This window comes from Ursus americanus, chromosome 32 (assembly GCF_024610735.1).
Source record: "Ursus americanus isolate L20-20 chromosome 32, mUrsAme1.1.p, whole genome shotgun sequence".
Classification (NCBI taxonomy): Eukaryota; Metazoa; Chordata; class Mammalia; order Carnivora; family Ursidae; genus Ursus; species Ursus americanus.
The window spans coordinates 4,187,201-4,206,944 of NC_142158.1; the positions used below are offsets into that span (position 1 = coordinate 4,187,201).

At 47.7% G+C, this 19,744-nt stretch overlaps 1 protein-coding gene across 1 annotated transcript in view; it reads left to right on the forward strand.

The window, feature by feature from the left end:
* Positions 1–17,317, forward strand: part of KIAA0319 (KIAA0319 ortholog) — a 104,529-nt gene extending 87,212 nt beyond the window's left edge. Inside the window, exons 14-21 of the mRNA XM_045800510.2 lie at positions 2,502–2,653; positions 3,390–3,528; positions 4,186–4,345; positions 7,530–7,672; positions 9,302–9,424; positions 10,593–10,683; positions 12,645–12,736; positions 14,855–17,317. Of these exons, the coding sequence (XP_045656466.2) occupies positions 2,502–2,653; positions 3,390–3,528; positions 4,186–4,345; positions 7,530–7,672; positions 9,302–9,424; positions 10,593–10,683; positions 12,645–12,736; positions 14,855–15,033 (1,079 nt within the window). The 3' untranslated portion in view covers positions 15,034–17,317. The remainder of the gene's footprint in view (positions 1–2,501; positions 2,654–3,389; positions 3,529–4,185; positions 4,346–7,529; positions 7,673–9,301; positions 9,425–10,592; positions 10,684–12,644; positions 12,737–14,854) is intronic.
* Positions 17,318–19,744: the final 2,427 nt, after the last annotated feature.

The window sequence follows — 19,744 nt, forward strand, 5'->3', positions numbered from 1 at the left end:
CCCAGCTTCAACAGCCAAGAGCAGTTTGCCAGTCTTGTTTCATCTAGCCATTCATATTTTCTTTCATTTTGGTTGGAGTATTTTATTTTATTTTTTTCTTTTTATATGTTGTTTTATTTTTTTTTAATTTTTTTTTTATTATATTATGTTAGTCACCATACAGTACATCCCTGGTTTCCGGTGTAAAGCTCGATGCTTCATTAGTTGCGTATAACACCCACTGCACCATGCAATACGTGCCCTCCTTACTACCCATCACCAGTTCATCCCATTCCCCCACCCCCCTCCCCTCTGAAGCCCTCAGTTTGTTTCTCAGAGTCCATAGTCTCTCATGCTTCATTCCCCCTTCTGATTAACCCCCCTTTCTTTATCCCTTTCTTCCCCTACCGATCTTCCTAGTTCTTATGTTCCATAGATGAGTGAAATCATATGATAATTGTCTTTCTCTGCTTGACTTATTTCACTTAGCATTATCTCCTCCAGTGCCGTCCATGTTGCAACAAATGTTGAGAACTCGTTCTTTCTGATAGCTGAGTAATATTCCATTGTATATATGGACCACAACTTCTTAATCCAGTCATCTGTTGAAGGGCATCTCGGTTCCTTCCACGATTTAGCTATTGTGGACAATGCTGCTATGAACATTGCGGTGCATATGGCCCTTCTCTTCACTACGTCTGTATCTTTGGGGTAAATACCCAGTAGTGCAATGGCTGGGACATAGGGTAGCTCAATTTTTAACTTCTTAAGGGACCTCCACACTGTTTTCCAGAGTGGCTGTACCAACTTGCATTCCCACCAACAAAGTAGGAGGGATCCCCTTTCTCCACATCCTCTCCAGCAATTGTTGTTTCTTGCCTTGTCAATTTTTGCCATTCTAACTGGCGTAAGGTGGTATCTTAGTGTGGTTTTGATTTGAATTTCCCTGATGGCTAATGATTTTGAACATTTTTTCATGTGTCTGTTAGCCATTTGTGTGTCATCATTGGAAAAGTGTCTGTTCATATCTTCTGCCCATTTTATGATTTGTTTATTTGTTTCTCACGTATTGAGTTTGAGACGTTCTTTGTAGATCTTGGATACCAGTCTTTTATCTGTAGCATCATTTGCAAATATATTCTCCCATTGGTTGGAGTATTTTAAAGCAAACCCCTAGCACCATGTCATTTTACCTGAGACTTGTCCATTTTTAAAAAAGGGAATGGTTTGATGGGAAGAGAGGTCAGCGGTAGGGAGAGGAGAGGGGAAATGACTGCCTAGAAAGACATCTTAGAGCTTGAATTCTCAGGACTTGAGAACTTCTGGAGGGAAGAAAGATGGTGGGTGTCTCGATGACTCGGGGACCGTGACGTCAGTGCACAGGTGGGTGGTGGTGCCAAGCTCTGACCTCGGTCCAGAGAAGAGCAGCAGCGGGTGTGCAGGGCGTTGAGTTTGGACATAGCGGATTTGTGGTGATGGCGTGCCCAGAGACTGCCCAGGGAGCGTCCTGATGGAGTTCGAGCCTGCGGGGACGTAAGCATGGAAGGGGGCGGCTGCCTTAAGTCCAGCCTTGAAGTGAGAGAGGGTCTAGTGATCACTTCTCACAGAAGGATTTTCGGGCCGACGCGGTCCACGGCCGGTCTGTTTCTGTCATTTCCAGCCTCCCCCTTGGTCCACAGTGGAATTAAGCCTCCTTAACGCCAGGTTCTCCCCACGAGTCCTCCCAGAAAGGGCGTGTGGTGAACAATGTGGAAATGCTGCCCATGGTAGCAGGTGCCTCGCTCTAACCTCTGGGGTGTTCTCTCCGGAGGAAGGTGGCTGGTGATTGGTGGGGTGCTTCCTGCTCCCTTGGATCAACGTCTGGCTGGGGTGACCATGACTTTTGCTTGACTTGTTTTTAAGGGACATTTGCAAGGGCTCAAGTAGGTTCCCAGAGCGCCACCTGAACAACAGGATTTCCCTCTCAGCAGCCTCATCCCCCAGTAGGGCTGGGTCTTATTATGGTCTCCCCCTGCACCCCATTCTCCCTGGCCCCTCTATCCAGAGGTGATTTTATCAGAAATGTTCATACATATTAACACCCAGTTGGAGGAGTGAAGGCCTGGTTGGTTTTGACTCAAGTTTTAATTTACTTAAGCAAGATGTGGCACTAGTAGAAATAAATATTTCTATGGCCAGATAGTGTAGACCAGTACATAATGATTCAGAAAGTATTTTAAACTAAAATATTAGTTTAATATCTTAAACTGGACCCTGATAAGTAATGTCATTGTTTCTCTTTTTCAAAAAGAGAAAAGCTGTCATGTTATTAGAAACATCCCAGTGTACAGGCTGCCACCTTACAGCTGCGCATAAACAGAGCTTTGAGAACGTCTGTGTATTACGGGTGGAAAACAGCGCCTCTTGGATATTTTAAATCTCCATATGTGCAGGGTGGGGCCATCGTGCGTCGTTGACAGCACACTCCTGCCCCAAGCATTTCAAATCCATCTCTGCTTTCGTTTTTGCTGTATCTGACTTAGAAAATAACAGTCCTCCCAGAGCCCGCGCTGGTGGCCGCCATGTGCTTGTGCTTCCCAATAACTGCATTACTTTGGACGGTTCGAGGTCTACGGATGACCAAGGAGTTGTGTCCTACCTGTGGGTCCGGGGTGGCCAGAGCCCAGCCGCTGGGGTGAGTGCCCGACGAGAATCGTCCTGCTCACATCCCGCGGAGTCCGTCTGCTCGGACTGCTGTACGGAAGTACCTCGGGCTGGGCGGCTTCCACGACAGACAGGCGTGTCTCCCGGTTCGGGAGCCCGCGAAGTCCAAGGTTAAGGCTCTGGGTGATCTGGCTCCTGGTCAGAGCTCTCTGTTTGGCTCACGGGTGACTGCCTTCTCGCTGCGCCCCCACACGGCGGGGGGGAGGGAGGGCTCTCTGGTGTCTCCTCTTCAAGGACATTAATCCTGTGGAATCAGGGCCCCACCCTTATGACCTCCTGTAACCCTCACTACCTCCTCACAGGCCCTGTTTCAAACACAGTCAGTCACACCAGCAGATGAATGTGAAGCCCGCACAGCTAACCCCTTAGCAGCAGTTCTGTTATGACCTCATCTGCCTTTCCATGCTCCCCACTGCGGTGTTCGTGCTTCCCCCTGTTGGACGAAGTGAACGGTTTGGTAATGGCTGGGCAGCCCTGGGTAAGCGCAGCTCAGAAGTCCCGTCTGAGGAACCTGTGCGACCCGGCGCTTTCTGTGGAAGAGTCGCTGCGGATTCCCCCGTCTTCCCTGACGCACCAAACGCCTTCCCCTTCAGCCTGCCCCTTACAGTCACGCACACACTAAAAAGATGGGCCCCGGAGGTCTGGGATCCGCAGTGCGCCCGAAGTTGGGAACCGAACGTTGACTCGCGAATTGCATTATTTTGCAGGATGTCTTCGATGGCTCCGACCACAGCGCGGCCTTGCAGCTTACCAATCTGGTGGAGGGCGTCTACACGTTCCGTCTGCAAGTTGTTGATGGTCAGGGGGCCTCGGACACGGACACGGCCACCGTGGAAGTGCAGCCAGGTGCGCCTGGGCTAACGTGCTGGTCTGTGATCCGGGCGGCCTGCTTCCGGGCTCCTTGCAAAGGGCAGGGTCCCCCCGGGTGAGGTGCCCCCCGGGGCTGGCTTCAGCTCCTGGCCAGAGCCACGGTGCGGCTTTCTCTGCTCTTCGCTGTGTCTCCCCAGACAGATGCAGCCTCAGAACTCATGACGGGGTTTCAATGTGGCAGCAGGGATCTCGTCTCGTTTCTGTGTTCCTGCCGGAAAGTGAGGCAGACACAGCAGCTTCAGTGCAGGAGTGAGGAGGGCGGCAGCTCCGGTGGGGGGCCTCTGTGCCCCGTGTCCACGGGGCTACGGCAGCAGCCGCCACAGCAGAGGCTGAGGGAAGGGTGTGGGGCCACAACGTCAAGGTAGCACAGAGGCTGTTTAGGTGCCCTGATTATCTCCGGGAAAATGAACAGACAACAAATTTGGATAAAACAAGGAGGAAGCGCGCTCAGACAGCAGCCGCTGTGCTGTTGGGAAAACTTCGTCTGAGTCACATAAAACCTAAGAAATGACCTAAGTCCTAAGAAGTTACCCAGGGGTCATCTTAAACTCTTCAAAGCCTTGTGCAGGCCTTGCTCCTTGTGTGGCCCAGCATGACTTCCAAGTGGAAATCCCACGTGTTCTCTTTCCCCAGACCCCAGGAGGACTGGACTGGTAGAGCTGATCCTGCAGGTGGTCGTGGGGCAGCTGACCGAGCAGCGCAAGGACACCCTCGTGAGGCAGCTCGCGGCCCTCCTGAACGTGCTGGACTCGGATGTTAAGGTTCAGAGGATCCAGGCCCACTCGGACCTCAGGTGTGAGCTGCACACCCGTCCAGCAGGGTCCTGTTTGTTTCCTTTGTTGTCTAGTTCTGCACATACTTGTGTCCCATCCATACTTTCTTTTTCTCAAAGGACAGCATCATTCCAGGTCCCTCCGACAAGTCTCAGTAAATGTTTGTGGACCGAGAACGTTCCAGATGAAGGAGTTAGCAAACATCAGCCGGAACTGGTAGTGATCTCTGCTGTTGTCAGAGGTCATGCAAATGGCCTGGGGCTGGCACAGAGGCGGTCTCACAGCCAGACTCCCTCCCTGCCCCACATTCCCAGGACTGAGGCTTCTCTCGTTGTGAGAAGAGCATTGATTACCATTGCTGTCTTCTAGGAGTCTAGGAGGAAGACCTCTGGCCTTTGTTTCCTCTAAGATTTATAGATTTAATTGAGCTTTTATTTTTGAATGCTTGTCCAATCTATGAGTAGTAGGGTAGGGAGGGAGGAGAGAAAGAATATGGGAATGAAAACCTACCATTCACAGTAAATCCATTGGCCGGTTATTGTCAGCCACTCCGTTTAGGTTTGTTTTCCAGACAACTGAAGTTTACTTAGAAAAATACCAACGTAAAAGAAAATTCTAATTATTTTTTCATAGAACTCTTTCAAAACAAATCACACATTTCCCTTCCTTACAAAATATCAAACACCGAACTGAACAAGTCTGAAAATTAACAAAACCAAAGGCTATTTCTTTGAAAAATCAGCAGAATTGATAAACCTTTAGCTAGACTGACTAAGAAAATAGAAGACTCAAATTAGTAAAATCAAGAATGAAAGGGGATATTCCTACCAACCGTCTAGAAACAAAAAGGATTATCCTGTAAGTCATTATATGTCAACAAATTAGTTAGCCTGGATGAGATGGACACAATCCTAGAAAGACACAACTATGCCAACTGACTCAAGAAGAAATAAAAAAATTTAACAGACCTCTAGTAAGTGAAGAGGATAAATCATTAATCAGTAACTTCCCACCAGGCCCAGGACCAGATGTCTTCACTGGTGAATTCTACCACCACTTCCACAAGTTCTTCCAAAACAGAGAAGAGGGGGAAGCGCTTTCCAACTCATTCTAGGAGGACAGTTTTTACTCTGATATTGAAACCAGAGACAGGGGCGTCTGGGTGGCTCAGTCAGTTAAGCGTCTGCCTTCGGCTCAGGTTATGCTCTCATGGGATCGAGCCCCATGTCAGGCTCCCCTCTTAGGGGGAAGTCTGCTTCTCCCTCTCCCTCTGCCCCTCTCCCCCGCTCATGCTCTCTCTCTTGCTTGCTCTCTCTCTCAAGTAAGTAAATAAAATCTTTAAGAAAAATAAAACTAAAAATAAAACCAGGCAGAGGCATCCCAAGAAAACTACTGACCAATGTCCCTTATGAATATAGAAGCAGAAATCCTCAACAAAATACTCTGAAACTGCATCCAGCAACATATTAAAAGAAGTAGATACCATAGCCAAGGGGGATTTATCCCAGGCATGCAGGATAGGTCAATCAATAAATGTAATAAGCCCTATTAATAAAGGACAAAAACCACATGATCATCTTAGTAGGCACAGAAGAAAGCATTTGATGAAATCCAACAGCCTTTCCTGATAAAAACACTTGTAGGTTGAGTTGTGTCCCCTCAAAAGATACATTTACATCCTAACCCCTACTACCTGTGTGACCTTATGTGGAAACAGGATCTCTGCAGATGGAAATAGTTGAGATAGGGTCATACTGCTATAGGGTCAGCCCTTCATCCAATGTGACTGTGTCCTTATAAGAAGAGAAGAGACTTAGAGACAGACACACAGAAAGATCACCATGTGGCAGTGGAGGCAGAGATCGCATTGACGGGTCTACGAACACAGAATGCCCACTCCCGAGAGCTGCGAGAAGGGCGTGGGACAAGTTCTCCTATAGCACCTTCAGAGACAGGATGGCCCTGACAACACCTCGATTTTGAGCTTCTAGCCTCCAGAACTGTAAGAGAATAAATTTCTGTTGCTATAAGCCACCCAGTTTATGGTACTTTTAATGGCAACCTTGAAAACTAATACAGATTTGAATGAAATGTTTCCAGAGAAGACAAACAGATGGCTAATAAGCCCTTGAAAAGGTGCTCAACATCATTAGCTATTGGGAAATGCAAAGCAAAACCCCTTTGAGATACCACCTCACCCCCACTAGGATGGCTGTAATCTAAAAAGTGGACCATAACAAGCATGGGTGAGTATGCGGAAAATTGGAACACTCTGCATTGCTGGTGGGAACGTACAGTGGTGCAGCTGGTGTGGAAAACAGTTTAGCAGTTCCTCAGAATGCTGAACATAGTTACTATACAACCCAGTAATTCCACTCCTAAATACGTACCCAGGAGAAACGATAAATGTGTGTCCGCACAGAAACTTGCACACAAACGTTTATACATCCAGCCAAATTCATACAGCCCAAAAGTGGATGCAGTCTAATGTCATCAGTTGATGAATGGATAAATTCAATGAGTAATGTCCGTACAACGGACTATGATTTGGCAGTAAAAGGGAAGGAAGTCATGGTAGACAGTACAACGCAGATGCATCACGCAAGCCCATCATGCAAAGTGGAAGCAGCAGGACGCAGAACGCCTCATGTGTATTTCATTTATATCAAACACACAGTCAAATCAGGAGAGATGGAAAGTGGATTTGTTGTTGCCAGGGGCTGGAGAAAGGCGGGAATGAAGACTGACTCCTTAATGGACTCAGGGTTCCTTCTTGAGGTGATGACAATGTTCTGGAGTCAGATGGTGGTGACGGTTGCACGAGGTAGCGAATATACTAAAAGCCACTGAGTGATACGATTTAGAAGGGTGAATTCCAATGTAAGTAAATTGTATTTCAATAAAAGATAAAAGTAAAGACACCGCCCTGTGTACAGCTGAGTCTGTTTGCACACATTGTCATGTTCCTCCTCTTAATCTCAAGGTCTATCTCGTCAGCTGAATAGAGGGCTCCGGGACTGAAGAACCTTTATTTGTGAATAGAAATGGATCAGGTCCTTGGCGCATGAGATACGCCCCTGTGTCTTTGCCAAACCACCCATCTGGGGTAGTCAGAAACCTCACAGGTCAGACGGCTCGTGCGGCCGTGTCATGTTGGTCACTGCCTGACCACGTGGCTGTCCTCTCCCCTTGTCTCTTGTGCAGCACCGTGATTGTGTTTTACGTCCAGAGTGGGCCGCCTTTCAAGGTTCTCAAAGCTGCTGACGTGGTCCGAAATTTGCACAGGCAGCTCTCAAAGGAGAAGGCCGATTTCTTGCTCTTCAAAGTCTTGCGGATCGACACAGCAGGTATGTGGGGCTGTTCTTTCTGTTAGGGTCCAAGTAATCGAAGTATTTGCTGTCTATTCAGAATTGGGTAGCACTGAGCAAAACATCCCATCAAATTAAATGCATTGAGAATCCTATAGAAACCTAAATTACTACCCACTGAGGTTAAAGTGACAGATTTCTTGGAAGAGGTGGTAATAAGATCTGTTTGAGTCTGATGGGACAGTAGTGAGGTCACATAGACTTTTTGGACTGACTGGGCATGAAGTCCAATATTTATCTAATTAGAAATTAAATATTGAACTTAATTCCTCCAAGAATATGCATATGGGATGGTTCCTCCGGGAGTACTCTAAAAGAACCCAAATCAGCCTTGCCAGTCATGGCTAAGTTTTCGTGGCATGGAAAGAGGAGTGAGGTATGACCATTTTCACATTAATGTCCAGAGACTTATCGGCATCTGTTTCTACAGTGGCTTCCTCCGAAACGCTTACCAACTGCTCTCTGTCTCTGAGGGAAGCAAGAGCAACAGTGGTCGTGGGTTGGTTTTTAAACTATACTCCAGATAATGGTCATTGTCAGAAATTTCATATTTAAGCTGTCAGGACAGTGTTAAAAACAAGTGTTATGGGCTGGAAAAGCTGTGTTCATGTAATTTTTTCCCTGGACGTCACGGGGGTGTGACGGTGGTGTTTCATAGACAACTGGAAATGCAGGGGCTTCCAAGTGCCTTCCATTGCACCTCCGTCTTAGTCCCTTGCTTGCTGCCCCGTCCTGGCACCAGACTGACTCATGGGTGTAGTCGGAAATACGGTCTGGGCCGGAGTTCTCGGTCACGACCTTTTGAGGACCGTGAACCCCGCATGATGTTGAAGCGGCTCTTCCAACAGGTGCTGAGGAAGGTGAGCGTCGTGAGGGACATGTCTGTCCACGACTGACATCCTCAACACGCACTAACTTCGTTTCTTTAATAATCCCTTTTTTCTAGCTACAAAAGTAATGTCTGATCTATTGTAGGAAATTGGAAATATCCAGAAAGGCAAAAACACTTTAACAATCCTCTAGATTCTTGAGTGTAGAATCCCCACCCTTCAAACAACTTCTGTTAATATTCTGATGCATTTCCTTTCCTGGAAACATGTGATACAATCAGGATAACTGGATAAATATTTTTAATCTGCTTTTTACCTTCAAATTGTATTATGATCATTTGTTTCAAATCTTTTATAATTTCTCCCTCAGTGGACTATTTATGGCTGCACAGTCCTCCATCCTCGATGTGTTCAGCCCGTCCTCCACTCAAGGACTTTAAGGTTGATTTTAAAGAATGCGATAATTGAAGACAAATCTTTGTGCATATCACCAATTATTTTCACTGGGTAAATTCTTAGATTTTCTCTCTCTTAGGCCAGAGGGTACTAAGTGTTGGCTACATTTTTAAGGCTTTTATTACCTGATATGGATTGGCTATTTTCTGCCGTTTGCTTCCTGATGAGAGACCCCCTGCAGCCCCTCCATACCCTAAGAGGCTCTTGATTCAGCAGGATGTGTCTGTCAGGGCCCTGCTCATGAAAATCCACAGCGGGCAGAAGCCAGGCTCTCCCTTCTCCTGCTGCCATGCTAGCCTCAGCCGCGCCCGCCTCTTTGCAGGCTGCCTTCTGAAGTGCTCTGGCCACGGTCACTGTGACCCCATCACGAAGCGCTGTGTGTGCTCCCAGCTGTGGATGGAGAACCTGATACGGCGTTACATCCGGGATGGGGAGAGCAACTGCGGTGAGTCCGCGGGCTGGGGGTGCGGCTGTGGGCGAGGAGCGCGGGGACACCCTGTTTTGAAATACCAGAAGTGTCTGCCCCCCTTGGCTGCTGTAAACCTTCGCCCTCTCCTCGCCTGAGGCCAAGGAGTAGTGCGTTAAGATCCTCCCCCCCACCTACCATCAATGCATCAATGCGGGCAGGCCGGGCAGGCCGAGGCTTTTCTGTAGTACTTCCTGACGAGGAAATCCACTCGGGCGGAGCAGGGTTGGCCAGCCACCACCGGCATTGCTGAGACAGTTGCTTCGCGCCGCTTGGGCCATTTTCCGGGTGCACCTACCCCAGCTTGGGCTCAGTTGGCCTTCTGGTGCAGTGTTCCCGGTGCGGGACCTGCTGCACACAGATGAATGGTAGAGTCTGGCCCAGTCCTCCTGGATGTCTGCCCAGGCGGTCACCAAGAATGGAGCTACTTTCTCGGCTGGTCCAGTGGGTGCCCTTATGTCTCTTCTGGGGAGGAATCTATTTTAATGTCCGTCTATTTCCAAGAGTAATTTTGTTGCCTTTGGAATCCAGAAGGATGTATTTGGCCGAGAAATTTGAAAATAGCCAGCCCTTGGATTGTTATTCCAAGGAGCATGTGTAACATTTAATAGCGCCTGTGTCTTGGGGCCCTTAGTTTCTCTGTCCTAAATTGCTATTGCAAAGCTTCTCACATTGGATTTATGCAAGGATGTGGAAGGAATACAGATCGCTGTCTGGCTCTCTGAAAAGTGTCTTCGTGTCACAGGCAGCCATACAGATATTTTATTTGCCTTATTAAAACTAAGCCAGAACTATTTTGGTGGGGAGGGTTGTGTTTCTTGTGATTACGGAATGAATATTTTGATGTGTCATACATGAGTGTTCACAGCATTACTTCTTAATTAATTTGCTTTTGATGATTCTGTCCTTAAGTCAGCATGAAATATACCCCATGAGGTCCCTGAACCAAATGGACAAAAGTAGGGTGCTTGTAAATTGTTCTTGACTTACTTGCGTTTTATACTGTTTATGCTCTGCCGCCAGCCCGGTGAGGCCACAGGTGGCCTTCGCTCATAAGAACTCAGAAATACTCATTGTCAGTCACTGAAATAAAGTTGTTTTACAAATCGCGTGTAACCGTGTGCACCCCGGCTTTCTTGTCTTCCAGAGTGGAGTATATTCTATGTGACGGCGTTGGCTCTCACTGTGCTGGGGCTGATCGGGGGCTCGCCCTGGCTTTGCTTCTACTGCTGCAAGAGGTACTGGCCTGCTCCTTTATTCATGTGCTGGAAATGGGACTTGACAGCTGTAGTAGCTTCTGCTTGGGTTTGTTAAGCTGCTGAACCATTTGACAATCACTTTTATATGAAGACAAACTAGGCTTCCTAAGTCCTTTATAGGGGGCGCCTGGCTGACTCAGTCGCTGGAGCAGGCAACTCTTGATCTCAGGGTCGTGAGTTCAAGACCCACGTTGCGTGTGGGGCCCTACTTAAAAAAAAAAAAAATCCATTATATTGTCCTGTCCCCCACAAGGCATGTGTGCCCAGATGAATGGGATAATACCAAAGGCAGCTTTTTCTTATGCACCTTTCCTCTTCCCGAGAAGGCTCCGTGATTGCATATCAAATCTGATGTTATTTTCCATCAGTCTCACGTTGTGTTTACTAAGACACTCCTGGAGTGAGTGGCCTGACTGATTGGCCCTCCGCCAAGCCCTCCTTGGGAGAGGAAGGAGCTCCAGAAACACACCAATGCAAATTTAGGTTTTGATTCTTTTGTGTGAAGCAACAAATGGAATGTACCTCAATCCTATTGAATAAATGCAAAACTTTAATCCAGGCCATAGGATCACCAAAAAGTCTTGCGTTAGGTGTTTCCTTCTGCCTTCTTCCATGGAGCTGACCTCTGAGAAGCCCCTGAGCTGCCTCATCGTCTGACTCTTCCAGAACCCTGTGCCCAGCCCTCTGTGAGGAGATCTGTAGGGTCAGTGATTTCTCAAGTCCCTAGAAGACAGTGTTGGTGACCCACCATCTCACAAAACACTAAATGCTCTCCAAAGAAGACATGATAAAAAAAATAATAATGTAACCAAAATTAATAGTTATTTTTTGAAACCACTCACATTTTCTTGGTTTTATTTGTGATTATTTTCCCTATAGTGAGGATGGTAAAGGGGAACATAGACACTCAGAGGCCTAAATCCCAGTAAGCTTTCCCAGAGCCATTTGGGACCATGGGCACCCTACTGTGCTTGCTTTAAAAATTCTGCAAAAAATAACAATAAATGAAAAATTAAAGAAAATACACATTCTGCAGTTTCGTGGCAGATGTATCAAGCAGATGACAGGATGAAGAAAGTGGTTGACTGTGACCATTTTAAGTATTAATAAGTGCTATTAAGTATTTGCCATTGTGATGAATGGCTCTCCGTGCTTTATATATATTATTCAGTCCTCCCACCAACCATATAAAAAGGGACTGTTTTTACTCCCATTTTACAGGTGGGAACGTGGAGTCACGGAAGTATCAGAAGGTTATCTCAGAGTCACTCAGCTAGTAAGCACTAAATCAAGGATTAGAGGCTCATGGTCTTAGCCACCAACCTGTCAGAAAACTGTCCGAGTGCTGTGAAACTGTCCTCAGCATAACCTTCCCATGGCTTTGATGTGTGTTTTCAGATAATCCTCTGAAGTTGAGGATGACGCACAAAGGACCAGCCCAGTTGTTTTCAGCCTTTGTGAAAAATGAAATCCTGGGTCGTTGCCAGTTAATTTTGGGAATCTGTTATATTTCTGTTTTGTTTTTTTCCTGGTTGCTAGTTATATCATCTTTGCATCTTTGGACCTTCTAGGCCAGGATAGGTTCAGGGGGAAATGTGTGCATCTGGGTTTTTCCGAGTAAAGAATTACGGGGAAAAGCTCGCTGTGCCCGCACACAGGTTCTGAGAGGATGGCTCTCCAGGGCCCCGGCCCTCAGCCCGGGCTTAGCTGAGAGCCTGCAGTTAGGTGGGCACTGGGGGTCTGGCTGTCCTGCTCCTATTTGCTCAGAATGCGTGCTGTGCCTTAGTCCCACCGAACCAGACCTGGCCACGTACGCACATTGTTCATACGAGTGCCGAGCCTTGCATTCTAAAAGCAAACCACTTCCTTTAGTGTTTTAATTCCTGGCTCCCGGTTCCCTTGCTAAGAATTTGAGTCGAACTTTTTGTTGTTCCTTTCAGACGAAAAAGGACTAAAATAAGAAAGAAAACCAAGTATACCATCCTGGATAACATGGATGACCAGGAGAGAATGGAGCTGCGGCCCAAGTATGGTAAGGTGGTCTGCGAGATGCTTACCTGGTGCGGTGAAAGGATTGGATCCGGGTGTTTGCCTGAGCGTTACCTTGGGTGAAGGGGGAACAGCAGGCTGGAGCCAGCAATTTAATTGGGAAGGAAGAGGGAGCCTGAGCTTCTGGGAAGAAAAACCTGCACCTATCCCAAGGATACGCAACAGGGAGGCATCGTTGTATTCTAAATTTCATGAAATTTTGGGGACGCACTTTAGGTTTTAATGGGTGAGGGATATAAAATGCCTCCTATCAGCTGAGCCCCCACTGAATGACTGCAGGCAAAGACTGCTTTTCAAACAGGTTTCCTCTCGTCATGGTTGGGGTGTGGGACGTGCGGCACCATTCCCCCCCAGCTCACCTCCGAGCACTGTGCCCTGCAGGTCTGCTCCCTGGGAAATATGGCCAGTAACAGGTGGGCTTCGGCGTCAAGCGTTCCCTTAGCTGACCAGCCATATGCAGGTGAACGCAAAGCTTTCACACAACAGGGACTTTCTTCATAAAGTGAACCGCCTCCCATCCACCCCAGTGAACTGTCTGAGCCTCCTTCCTCAACCCTTAGAGACTTTCTAAACCTTCCCTGGCCCTCGGAGGCTGCCTAGCACTCATTTGTACGGGTTCTTCGTAATTCTGAATTTGTCACTAAATTCTCACAGAGGGACATAATCACTTTCAAAGCCGTGAGATGTAAAACGTTGTCCATAGTAAATGCTGAGCACCTGCCGTCCGAGCCGATGCTGATGGGTCGCTGGAGGTGGGCACTCCCTGCAGGAGCCAGGCCGGAGAGGGTGATCCCACGGAAGCCGGCTGAGCTCGGAGGCCGCGTGGCTGGCTTGTGGGGAGTGGAGTTAGGGGCTCTGGCGGGGCAGGCTTTGCGGGAAGCGGAATTGAGAGCATACGTAGCCAATGCACACATGCTCGCCGTTCACGCGTCCTGTAATGTGAGGTCTGTAAAGCGGCTTTAGGCCCAAGAGCGTAACGTGCCTTCAGGTTGCCTCACGTCACCCGCCTTCCTCCTGAAGGACCCTCGTCCTTCCGCCGTCCCTGCTCCACTCAGAGAACCCCCATTCTTCTTCCTGCCAGGCTCTCAACCTCCCTCTGCACCCACCCTCTCGCCTAGTCTCTCGTCCCCTCCCCCCGACATTCTCATGACCCCTTCGGAGTCTCATAACCTCGAGCATGAACAGTAACTCTGTTTCCTACATAAATAACATCCCGCTCCAAGCACGTCACCCGTTTAATTCCAGGGCAACTGCCAGCTCTGTGAGACAGGTGCTGTGATGATCCCCATTTCACAGACTGAGGAAACTGAGACACGGGAAAGCTTAACCACTTGCCCTAGTGACAGAGCCGGCGAGGGCCCATGGTGGGTCAGGCCGGGCCACCCGCTTCTCCCAGTATTTGTGGTGCATGTCTGCATACTCCGTGCCCTCCCCGGTCTTCCTGTCCAGATCCCGGCCTGTGTGAGATACCGCTGAGGCCATGCCAGCCGACCCGGCTGTACTTACCCATTCTCGATTCCCGTAAGATTGACTTTTAAACGCTTCTTGCCCGTTTTGAACCGTCTTCTCATGAGTCTTTGTCTTAAGCCCTTAGCTAGACACTGTCCATTCTCCGAGAGCAGGGGTCACATCTTATACCTCTTCTGTCTCTTATTTTGACCACCAGCAATCACATATTCTACCAAAAATACTTTGATTGAACCAAACAGTAAAACCGTAACAGCTTTCACTTAGTGTCTAGTGAGCGCCAGCTGCTGGGCAGCTGCTTCCCCCGTGCTGTTGCATGGAGTCCTCACCGTAAACCTGCGCAGTGCGTGCTGTGTCGTCTCCCGGTGTTAATGGTTACAGAGACTGAGAACTCAGGTTAGTCATCTTGTCCAGCATCACACAGCTAGCTGGTAAGTGCCAAAGCTTGGGCTCAAGCTCAGTGGTGACTCCAAAGCCCCTGTTGCTGCTCACCGGGCCCCCAACCCTGCTGTGTTGTGAGTGAGGCTTTGCAGGTGCAGAGAACACAACTGGGTGCATGGGACCCACAACCAGAGCAACAACTGAGAGCGAAAAGGCCATTTCCCCCAAGATGCCTCTGTCTGCTTCTCCGTAGGCATTAAACACCGAAGCACAGAGCACAACTCCAGCCTGATGGTGTCCGAGTCTGAGTTCGACAGTGATCAGGACACCATCTTCAGCCGAGAGAGGATGGAGAGAGGGAATCCGAAAGTCTCTCTGAACGGTTCCCTCAGAAATGGAGCTCCCTTCAGCTCCTGCTCCAAGGACAGATAACGGAGCAGTTTGTAAGCTCGAGGGCCACCCGCAGGAATCGCTGAATCCAGGACCAGTGAATGGAAGTTAAAACACAGAACTAACTCATGTTAGAACCGTGCGGTGATGTCCTTTCACACTGGGCTGGATGTGTGTCCCTATATTTAAAAGATCTCTGCTTGGGGTGTTTGAGACATGAAACAAAGCAGAGACGTTGCTCTTTTAGCAGAGATGCTTGCTCATAGGGATAAAGGTTGGGGAAGATGCTGGGTATATCCTTAAAGGAGTTTTGTGGCTGGCACCGTATTTATATGACCTGTGTGAAAATAACACCTAACACCTGTGTCCACTGCAGACCTTTAGGTAAGTTAAACACTCACTTAAAGAGGGCTGATTGCTCTCCGAAGCCGTGTTGGCCTTTGAGGACGACGTTCCGAACGCGGTTTCTCTGGTAGGACCCACACAGTCACATGGCTGTATATATTACAGTAGCTTATTTGAGGTGTGGGTTGTGGTCTGTGTACCGAGTTTTCTGTGCTGACCGAGACACCCATACACAGCAAAGCCCCCCAGTACGTTTACTCCTTGCTATGGCCAACCATGGTTTCTGTGCGCTCTGTAGGCCACAGCTCCTGGGAATCTGAGAGCTGAGTAAGAATCGTGTGATGAGGACCAGAGGCATAGCAAGCGAGGTGGGGGTGTAATGATAGGTGGAAATTGAAGGTCGCACGGTAACATTCTTTGCCTTTTCTTTCTCCCAGAAACACAGACTACCCTGAAGCCTCTCCTAGCCCCAGTGTACATTAAACACGATAAAAGTGATTATTAACCAGTGGAACATTTATTGAGTATGTCCATAGGCCATGCATTTGGATTGCCATAGATAGGGATAATGACTCAGCAACTTTGTACATATTCTCAAACTCAGAAATATGGTCCTTCCTAATCAGGGTGGTATGCTCATGGTAATTGGCCCCTACAGACACTTTCCATGGTAACATTGCCACATTCACTTCATATGCTTAAAAAAATGTATTAAACCCTTTTTTTTTTTTTTTGGCCAAATCTGATTTTAAATGTATGGGGAAAAAAACACAAAACCATCCCTAACCAAAGAGCACCCCAGAGCAGTGACCTGGAGTGAACTGTAGCCTAAGGAGGTGGCTGGTTCACGGTGGTTCTCTGTCCATCCACAGTCCCGAGGCTGTTGGCCTGGGAGGCGCCCTTGGCATTCTTCGGAAAGATTAGAATAGAGGTGGGGCGCATCACAGATAGAAGCAGTGTTGTGGCCTCAGGCGTGAACACACCTAAATAGTATCCTGGTGCACAAGTTTCTGTGAAACTAGGATTGCTTTATCATGATTATGTGGAAAAACAAGACGATTAAACCACCGGGTTTAAACCATCAGGCCGGGACCAAGAGAGAAAACTGGGGGTCCCTGAACAAAATGAAACTTGCAGATGCTTTTGTCCTCTCTGGTCATATTTATCCTCATGGGATCATCTTGTTTTTAATGTTGGTACTTTCTGGGGGATGGCAGAACTAAAGAGTATGTAAGACTGTAATTTTATTTAAAAAAATAAGTTCTTGGTTTATGCCTCAGCTTTTTGTATTGCTATTCAGTTCAACCTACTATCTGTGATGTTGGAAAGAAGATGTGATGGTTTTTACACCAATATTTATCTTCACAAACTTAATATCTGGCATACCTAGTGAACAGAGTTATGTTGTTTTGTGTACAACCAGAAATTTCTGGCTTCGAGGAATGCAGAATAGGAGGTGGGTAGAGTGCAACGATAAAGAAGGGAGCGAACGGAGCGAACGTTTGTTAAGTGCTTAACGTGCATAATACATGTATTATATATACCCAACTGGTCCTTACAGTCAACCTTGAAAAGTAGATAATATTATTCTCATGTTGCAGAGAACGACCTGGAGTCCCAGAGAGGTTAAGCCATTTGTGCAAGGTCACACAGCCAGAGTGCTAGATCTGGGAACTGAATGCAAATTTTTCAAGCTGTAAAGCCCATGTTTTTACCCTCTTCCCTGACGACACGAAGAACTCCCACCTTCAGCTGTTGGACAGCAAATTCTGGCGGGCCTTTTGGATCATTTGTTCCTGGGACCCAGAGAACTTCCTTCAGATGGTGGAGAGAACACAAGACACAGAGAAGCTTCCCTCGTCCCTCCTGCGGGATGACACCCTGTGCCACAGCTCTGTGTTTCAGAGTGCCGCTTCCGCCTCCCCTGGCCTCTCTTCCCCACAGGTGCACCTTGACCTCTAGTGCACCAGGAGGCAGTCCACCGTGGGTACCTCTCAGGCCACGGGCCGGGCAGAGCTCGGGGTGAAGAAGAGCCGCCTGCTGCCTGCCCTCCCATGGTGCATCCCCAGGGCCAGTGGAGAGAAGTGTTAGGAGAAGCCCGCCCACGAGACCCTTCCAGCCAGTGCAAGAGGATGTGACCTGGGTACTAAGAGGCCAGACGTGTTTGTGACTGAAGAATGCACCCAAAGACGTGTAGCGCGTCAGGCTCCTCAGCCTGGGGGTGGAGGGTCCCGGACGGTCTGGGTCACCCTGCGCTCTAAGTTATTTCCTGGGTCTGACCAGGTCTTACTTGTAGGACAGCACGTATGAGACATGGCCAGTCTAAGTAAAGGTGTTTGTATTTCCGCAATGCCTCGTCAGAGCTGGGGGCTTCGTGTGAGGGGCTTCCCTTGGGTGGGAGTCGCCAAGCTGGCCTGCAACCTGTTTTGTGCCGCCCTCGAGCTAACAGCGGTTTCCAAATGTTTGGGGGAAAAATCGTAAGGCTGTCTTGAGACTTCGGTGGAGTTTGGGTTTCAGTGTGCACAAAGAAAGCCGTGATGGAACACCCACCCCTCGCTCCTGCTTCTGCGGACATCAGTGGAGCAGTCTCCAGAGCCTGTCCCAGCCCCAAATATCCACTGCCTGGCCCTTCACAGAACAATGTGCCCAAGCCCACGTCCCGGCACTTCCTACCTTCTTCAATGCACTCAGCACGGAGTCTGCTGGAGTTTCTCTCTCTGCCCCTCCCCCTTGCATGTCTGCTCTTTCTCTCTCCAAAATAAATGAAAAAGCCTTTAAAAACAAAACAGAACCAGTCATTCCAACGGGCACAGGCAGGGGCGGGCAACGTCCTGTTTCTTGCTCTGGGTGCTGGTCACAGGGTGTGCTCAGCTTATGAAGATTCAGCAAGTTGTTCACTTATTCACTTATGTACTCTTCTGGGCATGCATGTTACACTTGAATGAAATTTTAAAATTTTTAATTTAAATTCAATTTAGTTAAAGTATACTGTACTATTAGTTTCAGGGGTAGAATTTAGTGATTCATCAATTGCATATAACACCCAGTGCTCAATAAATCACATGTTCTCCTTAATATCCATCACCCAATAATAAGAAACCTTGCCAAGTGATTTTACTTCCAAAGCCAACTAAGTATAAAGGGATAGCAGGAGGGATTTCCTTGGTGGTGGCGGCGGAACAGTTCTGTATCTTGATTGTGGTGGTGATTATACAAACCTTCCTACTGATGGGATTAAGTTGGATAACACACACATTCACATAAATGAGTGTACAAGAAACTAGGGAAACTGGCAGAAAGCCTGTATTAACAGTATGAAACTAATGTCAGTTTCCCAGTATTAGTTATGTAAGATGGTAACCACTAGGGGAAAATGGGTGGAAGGTAGAGAGGAATCCACTACTTTTGCAACCTCCCATGAGTTTATAATTATTTCAAAATAAAAAGTTGAAAGATGTTGGTAAGCAGCCAGATTCATGATTAAGAGTCAAATACTAAACGTTGTTCCATTAAAGTCAGCAACAACAACCACAACCAGCATTTCTCCAACTAAACAGTCTCCCTTTTTGAGATGAGTTTAGGGAATGGCCAGATTTCCTGTATTTGAAGCCTACTTAGTATTATCACCTCAGTCTTGAAGGTGATGAGCCCAGAGTTGCAGGCCTGCGGTCTTAGCACAACAGGAAGAAAGCACAGTCTTACCCAATCTGACACAACACCTGCAAAAACATCCATGTCCCCTGAATCACCAGGACAGAGGCTTGTCTGTGGCCCACACTGTGGCGAGTCCTGCCTAGTTAGCTGATAGAATGGATGGATGATAAATAAATCTTCAGACTGCCGATTTCCAAACCCATTTCCATTCATTTATAAATAACACATGCAAACAGAATATGCTGGTAGCCTTTCAACGCTCTTAGATGGAGCAGGACCTACTATTTTTCCAGAGAGGTTTCCCAGACTTCATCAATGAAAACCGTACTAACTTGCTTTTTAATTTGTTGCAGGCTAAATTAGAAAGAAAGAAGCGGTAGCATTTACATTTACTGATAGAGAATGGAAGAAATAGGAAGATGAAAGTAACACTTGCTTTTAAGCAGAAGCCTAGGCCAAGCATGTAAAGAACCCCCGAATTGAGAGGTAAGTGGATAATTTCTCCCAGGAATAAAGTAATTTTAAAAATCAACAGCAGGTTCAGTAGAACAGTAGGCATCATCTACACATAGCAGGCCTTCCTGCGTTCTCTGATTCCTGCATTCAGTGCCCTTGAGGCATTTTCTGACCCTGTACCATTGTAGAGAAGAGCAGCGCAGAATGCAAATTCTGGCATCTTGGGAGTCTGACCAACTTCCCTCCCACACGTGGAAGAAGCTAGTGTACTTCCATTTGCACATCCGTTTCAAGGTTC